Source organism: Rattus norvegicus, chromosome 17, assembly GCF_036323735.1.
Source record: "Rattus norvegicus strain BN/NHsdMcwi chromosome 17, GRCr8, whole genome shotgun sequence".
Taxonomy (NCBI): domain Eukaryota; kingdom Metazoa; phylum Chordata; class Mammalia; order Rodentia; family Muridae; genus Rattus; species Rattus norvegicus.
Window position 1 is genome coordinate 37,533,646 of NC_086035.1, and position 10,774 is coordinate 37,544,419.

The 10,774-nt window shown below is 34.8% G+C and overlaps 1 protein-coding gene across 1 annotated transcript; it reads right to left on the reverse strand.

Annotated features, from left to right (window-relative positions):
- Positions 1 to 552: 552 nt before the first annotated feature.
- Positions 553 to 7,390, reverse strand: Prl3d4 (prolactin family 3, subfamily D, member 4). Its single transcript, NM_033233.1, has 5 exons — positions 7,339 to 7,390; positions 6,007 to 6,161; positions 3,553 to 3,660; positions 1,587 to 1,766; positions 553 to 871 (listed from the first exon to the last, which is right to left on the reverse strand). The coding sequence occupies exons 1-5, from the start codon at positions 7,367 to 7,369 to the stop codon at positions 674 to 676; spliced, it is 672 nt and encodes a 223-aa protein (NP_150236.1). The 5' UTR covers positions 7,370 to 7,390; the 3' UTR covers positions 553 to 673.
- Between the last annotated feature and the right edge of the window lie 3,384 nt (positions 7,391 to 10,774).

The window sequence follows — 10,774 nt, forward strand, 5'->3', positions numbered from 1 at the left end:
AAGAAATTCACAAGCATCAATAAACAGAAAGGAGATATCACAGAAACATCAATAATATAGGCTTTGGCCTTCACTGCTATGCAACCTTAAAATCTGGTGGATGCAGGGAGAGATTCAAATACTCTGATTGTAACATGAAATGTTGTCAGAACCACATAAATCTAAACATGTACTCATTGTAAGATGTTTTTAAGGATGATCAAGGTGGCAGATGGGCTGGAGAAATACATATGCGGTGCATTCTTCTTCTCTACTCCATTTTGGAGAGTTTAAATTAATTGTACTTAGGGATAGTTCAATAGTATTGAACTTGTTTGTTAGACTAAAAATGTGCTCACAAAATAAACTACCTCAGATATGTCTATCTCCTTGATACAATACAGCTGATAAATACCAACAATCTCTGTCTACTTCAATATACTGTGACCTAAAATAAGCACATGTGATTGTCAAACTTCAAAATGTTACATGCATATTACTAAAGCATGGATCCATATGATACTAAAGGGAAACAAGAGATTTTCCTCAATTTTCATATTGAGCCTGGTATTTCTAAATAATTACATTTTATTTTATGAAAAGAATTCATTACAGCTCTGAATGCACTGAGAGGGAAAAAAGCATTACAAAAGTCTGGTTCAACAATGGGAGCAGAACTTCAAAAGGTGGACACTCAACACTCATTCTTAAAGACAACTCGGCACCTCAAGACTTTGAGATAAGTGTCAATCTTATGGATGTCACTTTTAAAGCAGCGGCACAGATTATAAATGGCAAAAAGATGAGTGTCTTCATCAGATGACTGCAAGTCTTTGAGTCCAGACCAGGCAGGGTAGTCAAAATTTTCATTTTCTTCAACCTTAGTCTGAGTCTAAACATCAAATGGAAAGGTATTATTGATATTATCCTTCTCTCCCCCCCGCCTCTCTCTCTCTCTAAATGATGATGTTTTGTGTCTCTGTACATTATGCCATGTGTTCTAATTTCTTTGATTGCTTGTCCATCTGTGAGAAAACCAATTCTATAGAGCCTAGTATTTGTCCATAAACATGACTCTCATAACATAGATTCCAACACTGTCAAAAGCTAATGGCTCAAATAAATTCTACTGTAGACAGTCATATATATATATATATATATATATATATATATATATATATATATATATATATATATATATATATATATATATGGAATTAAAAAGCAATGAGAAGGCAATGCCAATCCTTTCCCTTTGAGTAGTTTTACATGCTCTCAGTACTTTCCCTGATGTGTCCTTTATACCATATTTACTCTGATAGAGTGCCCTGATGCTTTTCTTCTTTTTAGATATATTTATATTTTGTGTACTATATTGATTCTTTCTACAAGGTGCAAGCAATACAGGAAATGATTGTCATGACATCTTCTGAGTGCCCAAAGTACCCAGGAAAGCTATAGTCAGAATTACTCTGAGGCAGAGCAATTTTCTATGGTAATCAATGTTCTGTAGACTTCTTAGTAATTATTCTTTGATGTGGATATTTTAAAATTCTTTTGCATCACCCAATTTACCAATTGCATATATAGCATCAACAAAGACTTACCCTGTTGAATATTTTCTGAAGTCCCTCCAGAATTATAAGATTTTTGTCCTTCATATCAACAGCTTTTTTCCTCATACTAGCAGAAGCTCCCGGAAGATCAGTCACTGCAGACACAAAGTGTTTGAGAGGTTCTTTCCAGGAAACTGAAATATTGATGATTGATCTCAGAAGGTCTTCAGTCTGAGAAAATATTATTGGATACCACATTAAACTAAGTGACATAGAGCTGAATAGTTAGCCACCTGTGGTTTGTTCACAAAGGACAAACAACAGTATATTTTTATTAATAATGTATGCTAAGGGTTTCATATTATACAAATATTTTCATTCTCTATAAATGTTGTATAAATGTATATTTTCAGCTCTTGTTTTCTACATTGCTAAATAAAACTATGTAAGTCAATAATTCTTTCAAAATGTTATTTTGTGTTTCTATGCATTTTACCATGTGACCTAATTAAACCTCCTCTCTTTGATTTCTTGCTCTTTGTGAGAAAAATAGTTCTATAGGGCTTAGTAGGTGTCCAGAAACATGACTCTCATAACTTAGATGCCAACACCATCAGAAACTAATGGCTCAAATAATTTCTACACTAGTTAGTAAAATTGATTTCTCATATTCTTGTAACTTCTATATAGAATATTAAAACATGTTCACTGAACATAATTGTTTTTCAAATTTTATTTTTCAGGTATCTGCATGATTCACACCCTTTGGCGCTAGGGAAGTTTTTTTTTTTATTTATTGACATGTGCAGTAGAAAAAGTGTTACAGAACATTACCTTAATTCCAGACATCAGTAGAAATCAGAATGAAATTTTAATTAAATAAGTGTTAGTGAAGCTCCACGTTAAAACAAAATAAAACATTTTTATTTGCTATGAGGAATCCTAGAGATTATGAAAATAAAGACCATAGAGAAGTGCAATCAGAATTTCAAAAAAATGCTTATGTTTAGGAATGAAACAAACACGCCAGTACTGGTCAACATGATGCTAGGAAAATTAGACAATAATGATTAAGAATGTTTACATGACATGAAAGAAATTATGATAAATTCTTTCTTGACATGCAAGAGAAAAACGTTGCTTGCTCTTTGAAACCACCCTTTCTAGTGTTCTCAAAACGATTGCTTACTATCATTCAATATTTCTATGCCAACAGAATTCTCTATGTATTGTCTAAAAAGTCAGTTTGTACAAATGTTTACTTCCATTTCGATTTCTTCTATTTTTCTTTATATAGTAAATTATTTATGAGAATATATTGTATACATTACTTGTATTAGTTATACACATATGATTAGAGAATACATTATGTGTGGGAAGCAAAGTTACATATTAGTTTTATGAAAATCAAATTCTGATGTTTATGACGGGTAGTCAAAGGTAAGAGATAATAGATTAGATGTTCAGAGCTATAAAGACCTCATCAAAATGGAAGTCATACTGAGGAGCATGAGATATTCTGTAGAGGAGTCTCTTATAAAGTTGATTTTCAGTTAAGATATAGCAGAAGACAGACCAGTCAGTGAAGACTACACAAATAATAAACAAACAGAAATAGTCCTGCAGAGTTTAGAAACTTAGTGAGAAAGGACACAAGTACTGCCAATAGTAGATCCTTTGGTATCATACCACAAATATAACTGGATTTGTATTTACTCTTATATGTATATAAATATATTTAAGAATGAGCATCCAGTTGAGAGAAGGGCTTCTAAGGGGACAAACAGACAGTTTGCAGGACAGTTAGATCTAGCGATAATGTGAATTGGCAGTCATCTGACTTAGTGCTAAAGTTATCAACTATATGATGCCATTACTTTCTGACATTTTCATCTATTAATGGTGATTATCATACCTCTCATGGGCTTGGTAATCATATATAGCAAAACTAGCAAAACTAGTGCATATGGAACATTATTTGTGTGGCAAAACAAAACAAAAGAGGGAGGAAATCTACTTTAATTTCATGAACTTCCTCTCGATTCTCTGGAACGTGGATGGAAGCAGTGTGACACAGGGGAAGTATCCTGTCTTTCATCCAACTTCTCTTGGCAAAATTTATATCCTGAAAGAAATTAAACGTTTTGATTCATTTGAGGTTTCAGAATTGAATGGAAACATACATGACCATAAGATCATTGCATTTGATAAACAACACATTTGTAATATTGAAAAACTATGCATTATTTGACACAATGGATTGATGGAAACATAATCTCCCCACTTTTTCTTTGTCATACATATGCAAACTAATCTACTGTCCTCCCAATCTCTTTCCCCTTAACTGTTCTTTTACATTGTCCTTGATAATATTATAATTTGTAAAGAAAGAAACATAATACCCCAAAGTTCCTAACTACTACATCGTTAAGTATCAGATTTCCTTGGATTTTGGCTAAATGTCATAAAATTAATATTATTTTCCAGTTTCATAAATATTTCATTTTTATTGGAAGAAATATGATGTGCTTTTCAAAGCAGGTATTGTATCTCTATAACTTTGATATCTAATATCACCAATAGTTTTTTCACGTTTGTGGTAAATATGCAATTCCTTATTGTTGATACAGTCAACAAATTAACCATTAAATTCTAGGCATATTTTAAGGAAATATTCAGCTGTGAGTAAAGTAAGAATTCACAAAAAATATTGATATCACTATTGAATATTGATATTTTATATTAATGATATGAAAAATGTACTTGTATAAGGTATTTATTAGGAAAATACAAAATTACTTAAATTTAAGTATCAGACAACTTACAAAAATTAAGGAATTCTTAGTAATGTTATACTGCTGAAAGATTAGGAGACAAGAATAAAGAGTTTTGAAAAAACAAGTGAAGGAAACTAAAAATGGGAATGTATATTCCTTATAAATATAAGGATATATAATGGGGGTTGGGGATTTAGCTCAGCGGTAGAGCGCTTGCCTAGCAAGCACGAGGCCCTGGGTTCGGTCCCCAGCTCAGAAAAAAAATAAGGATATATAATCCATATACTCATTTTTCAATGGAAATTTCTCTGTTGTTTCCTCACTGCCAGACCCTGAACCAATGAGTTATATCTACAAGGAAGAGGTAATGTATTTTTGTCTAAATCAGCTCTTCAATTGCACTAAGACTCCTTCCTGAAAATGATAAAGCACGATTCTTAGAATTCATGAACTTAAAAAGAGAGCTATTGTATTTTATCTTTCTTTTTCACTATTTGCATGGGTTCAATTTTTTTTACTCTTTTCATTTAAGTACCCCATGGTTTTGACTTTTTCTAAATTTATTCTTTTGACATAACTATCTTCAATAAAATTCTCCTTCAATACATAAGGAATGAATATGAAAATAGAACCTAGGGATAGATTACCAAGAAATCAAAGTTCCTGTGACAAAGTTAAAAACAAGCTGTTATTTTTTAAGATATTATAGAGAACTTCATTTTTTTTAAGTTGGCTTATCTTTGTGTCTTTTTTTTAATTTTCTTATACTTTTTTTAAATTTATTTAATACTTAATAATAATTCTTTGGTTTCCGGGCAAACATCCCCCTCCCCCTCCCCTTCCTTATGGGTGTTCCCCTCCCAACCCTCCCCCCATTGCTGCCCTACCCCCAACAGTCTAGTTCACTGGGGGTTCAGTCTTAGCAGGACCCAGGGCTTCCCCTTCCACTGGTGCTCTTACTAGGATATTCATTGCTACCTATGAGGTCAGAGTCCAGGGTCAGTCCATGTATAGTCTTTAGGTAGTGGCTTAGTCCCTGGAAGCTCTGGTTGCTTGGCATTGTTGTACATATGGAGTCTCGAGCCCCTTCAAGCTCTTCCAATTCTTTCTCTGATTCCTTCAGCGGGGGTCCTATTCTCAGTTCAGTGGTTTGCTGCTGGCATTCGCAGAAAGACATACATGGTATGCACTCACTGATAAGTGGCTATTAGCCCAAATGCTTGAATTACCCTAGATGCCTAGAACAAATGAAACTCAAGACGGATGATTAAAATGTGAATGCTTCACTCCTTCTCTAAAAGGGGAACAAGAATACCCTTGGCAGGGAAGAGAGAGGCAAAGATTAAAACAGAGACTGAAGGAACACCCATTCAGAGCCTGCCCCACATGTGACCCATACATATACAGCCACCCAATTAGACAAGATGGATGAAGCAAAGAAGCGCAGACCGACAGGAGCCGGATGTAGATCGCTCCTGAGAGACACAGAGAACTTCATTTAATTCTTTACAATACTTTTTGAGATTTGAATGAATCTTCACATTCTGCCCATTCTACTTTCGGTATGTGATTCTTTCTATTACCTATCATGGTGAAATTTTGGAATTGTGTACATGACACATTCCACTTTTATTAGTGTTTGGTTATTTGAAAGACCTTTTAGATAAGAATCCAGAAGCAAAGACATTACTTACAAATTCACGGTATACATCTGCAGCCTTGATAAATGTATTATGAGACTGTTCAACCAAACGATGATACAGGTCTTCAGTGGACACAAGCACAGTTGGTTTGGAGGCCATGTTTTCCCACAAGAGCAGGTTTGACACCAGCAGCAACAGTTGCATACCTGCTGTCAGAGAAACAAACTGAAATGATCTATGCATGTGAGGTTACATCAAATAAATTACGTTGGAATGCTATCTTTTCTGAGACTATCAGCCATGTGGTTTGATTTGCTATTGATTAATAGGGTATTTATTTTCATAATGAGAAAATATGGAAAACTAGTGACATTTCTCCATTACAGAACTGGAAATGGAGGAGACCTCTCAGAGTTTGCATTTGTTGGAGTGTAGCTTTTCAAGTAGTATATAAACACATGGAACTTTGACTAACCATGAACCAGAAACCTCAAGGCACTGTCTGAACATAGCTGATGTTCTCAAGAAATTATGTTTTTTTCCATTTTATTAAATACATTAATATTGCAATTAATTCACTTCCCTTATACATAAAATTGCTTAAGATTTGGGAATTTGATAGTTAATAGTTAATTCAGATTGATTAAGATAAAGCAAATATTTTGTTTGGTACACAAATGGATAGTAACTTTCTGTTTGTGAACTTGAAGAAATTGGAGTATTTAATCATTTAATTCATTTAATATTTGAATTATCAATGAGCCTTAATATTTTCAATAATGCAAAATGAGTTATAAATTTTGTTGTTCTGGAATGTGTGCTTTATAGTAGAAGGTGTCAATTGCTAGTGCTCTATAGATACCAGGAACACTGTCCCCCTTTGTTCTACTGTTAATAAGGACAATGTACAATAACTGAGAATTTTCTTGTTTTTATGAAACAAGGAGAAATCCCACTTGAAAGCCACTGATCTCACAAATAATTAAGCAAGTAGAATACAGAAAGTCCTTTCATCTCTCTGTTGCTTCTTCTATAGAGGAAGTAGGATCAAATATCGGTTCTCCAATGATGCAGAGTAGATGCAAACACATGGAGCTTTGACTAACCATGAGCTCGAGAACACAAGTCATTATTTGTACATATTTGAAGCTTGAGACTATTTTACTAAACTCAAATCTCCTCCCTTAACCAGAAACATGGTAAAGTCTTTCTTTCAATAGATGAGGTAATAGTTACTGTAATCAACAGGTCTAAATCGAAATGTTCTGGAGGCACTTTGACAAACACACCACATCCTAAAGCAAATATACACTCCAAACACATCATGAACATGTATGCACTATTAATGTTTACTAAGAGGTACATGAATGAATGGAAACTTACTGGAGCCTGAAAGAGTCAAAGTTAGCTGCATCTCTAAGTAGATCCACGACAGTGTAGGCTTCCAGTCAGGAATTCTGCTTCACCTGAGCTTTGTTTTCATTCAAATTTCTGCCTCCTATATATACTACCAGACCATACCCAAGCACAAGCAGAGCTTGGGGCCAGTCAATGTCTACTGATCAGCCACATACTTCCCTCATGGTTATTAACATCCTCTTTACATTTAGCACAGTTTTACCTGAATATTTGTCACACTGAATTTCCCCCATGTGATCTCGAAAGTTCAAGTCATTCTCTAAATCAGCAGGTTCATCTGGGATGATTCATACTCATTTTCAGGTCAGCAGGTCTTTTCCCCTATACTTCACCTTAGTCCAAAACCTTATGTCTGTCATGTCTTCTGGAAAATTCCTTAGTGTTTCTTGTTTTAATAAATGCTTTTCAATAATTATATGAAGGTTTGTTCTCTCTATATCTACAATAGACAATTTTTCTAAACTGTTATACTGAACTCAAATCTCTCCCAATAACCACAAACACTGTAAAATGTTTCTCTCCAGAAATCAAACAGACATAAAGAGAAACTAATAGAAGTTAAGAACCAAATGGATTTAACAGATATTTATAGAACATTAAATCCTAAAACAAAAAGATATATCTTATTCTCATTACCTCATGGTACCTTCTCCAAAATTGACCATATACTCGGTCACAAAACAGGCCTCAACAGATGCAGAAAGATAGACATAATGCCATGCATCCTATCAGATCACCACAAATTAAGGCTGGTCATCAAGAACAACAATAAAGACAAAAAAGCCCACATGTATATGAACAATGCTCTACTCAATGACAACTTGGTCAAGTAAGAAATAAAGAAAGAAATAAAATACTTCTTAGAATTTAATGAAAATGAAGATAAAATATACCCAAACTAATGGGACAGAATGAAAGTGGTACTAAGAGGAAAACTCATAGCTCTGAGTGTCTGCAAAAAAAAAAAAAAAAAAAAAAAAAAAAACAGGAGAGAGCATGTGTCAACAGCTTGACACCACACCTAAAAGTTCTAGTACAAAAAGAAAAAAAATAAACCCAAGAAGAGTAGAAGGTATGAAATAATCAAACTCAGGGCTGAAATCAACCAAGTAGAAACAAAAGGAACTATACAAAAAATAAAAAAAAACAACAAAACAACAACAACAAAAACAAAACAAAACACAACAACAACAAAAACAAAGCAAAACAGGAGCTAGTTCTTTGAGAATCAACAAGATAGACAAACCTTTAGCCTGACTAACCAGAGGTCACAGAGAGTGTATCCAAATTAACAAAATCAGAAATGAAAAGGGAGACATAATTACAGAATCTAAAGAAATTAAAAAAATCATCAGATCCTCCTACAAAAGCCTATATCCAACAAAGTGGGTAGCATGGAGTAAATAACTATTTTCTGGACAAATACCAGGTCCCGAAGTTAAATCAGGATCAGATAAACCATCTGAACAATCCCATAACTCTTAAAGACATCAACAGATTGGGAACAGATCTTTACCAATCCTATATCTGATAGAGGGCTATTATCCAAAATATACAAAGAACTCAAGAAGTTAGAATCCAGAGAGCCAAATAACTTTGTTAGAAACAGGGCATAGTGCTTAACAAAGAATTCTCAGCTGAGAAATATCAAATGGCTGAGAAGTACATAAAGAAATGTTCAACATCCTTAGTAGTCAGAGAAATACAAATCAAAACAACCCTGAGATTCTACCTCACACCAATCAGAATGTCTAATACCAAAATTCAGGTGAGAGCAGATACTGGTCAGGATGTTTAGAAAGAGGAATGTTTAGAAAGGAAGCTGGTACAACCACTCTAGAAATCTGTCTGGATTTTCCACAGAAAATTGGATGTATTGCTACCTGAGGACCCAGCTACACCACTCCTGGGCATATACCCAAATGAAGCTCCAACATATAACAAGGATACGTGCTCCACTATGTTCATAGCAGCTTTATTTATAATAGTTCAATGCTGGAAAGAACACAGATGCTCTTCAACAGAGGAATGGATACAGAAAATATGATACATCTACACAATGTTTTACTACTCAGATATCAAAAACAATGACTTCATGAAATTCATAGGCAAATGGATAAACTAGAAAATATCATCCTGTGTGAGGTAACACAATCAAAGAAAGATACACAAGGTATGCATTCATTCATAAATGGATATTAGCCCAAAAGCTCAAATTACTCAAAATACAATCCACAGACCACATGAAGCTGAAGAAGAAGGATGACCAAAGTGGGTATGCTCCACTCCTTTTTAAAAGAGGGAATAAATATATTCATAAGAGTGGATATGGAGGTAAAGTTTGGAACAGAGTCTGAAGGCATGGCCATTCAGACCCTGCCCCACCTGGGTATACAGCCCATAGTATATAGCCACCAAAACTAGATAAGATTGATGAAGCTAAGAAGGGCATGCTGACAGGAGCCTGATACATCTGTATCCTGAGAGGCACAGCCTGAGCATGTCAAATACAAAGGCAAATATTAGCAGCAAACCATTGAACTAAAAATGAGATCCCTGTTGGAGGAAATAGAGAAATGATTGAAAGAGCTGAAGGGGCTTGAAACTCCATAAAAACAACAATGCCACCTAACCTCAGTTCCCAGGGACTAAATAACTACCCAAAGACTATACATGGGCTGACCCATGGCTCCCCCTGCACATGTAGCAAAGGATGGACTTGTCAGGCACCAATGGAAGGAAGAGCCCTTGATCATGTCAAGGCTGGAGGCCCCTGTTAGAGGAATACTGGAAGGTGGGATGGGAATGGTCAGGGGGGGAAACACCCTTATAGAAGATGGGAGGGAGATGGGATCGGGGCTTATGGGCAGGGAACCAGGAAAGGGAACACTATTTGAAATCTAAATATAAAAATATCCAATAAAAAAGAAAACAATTAGTCACTGCAAAAATAAATAAATAAAATAATACTTAAAACAGTAAACAAATAAATAAATAAATATAAATTAATCATCGTGACTGAGTTACCTCAATTACAAAAGAACACACATTGTATGCACTCAATGATAAGTGGATATTAGCCCCAAAGCTTGGAATAACCAAGATAAAATTCACAGACTATATGAAGCTCCACATGATGACCAAAGTGTGGAATCTGCAGACCTTCTTAGAGCAAGATCAAAAACACTCATAGGAGGAAATAGAGAGGCAAAGTGGGGAGCAGAGACTGAACATCCTGAGACTGCCCAACATGGGGATGAATCTCATAAACAGCCGTCAAACAGAGACAATATTGTGGATGCCAAGAAATGGATGCTGACTGGAGTCTGATATAGATCTCTGATGAGAGGCTCTGTCAGAGCCTTACAAACCCAAAGGTTGATGCTCACAGCCAACCATT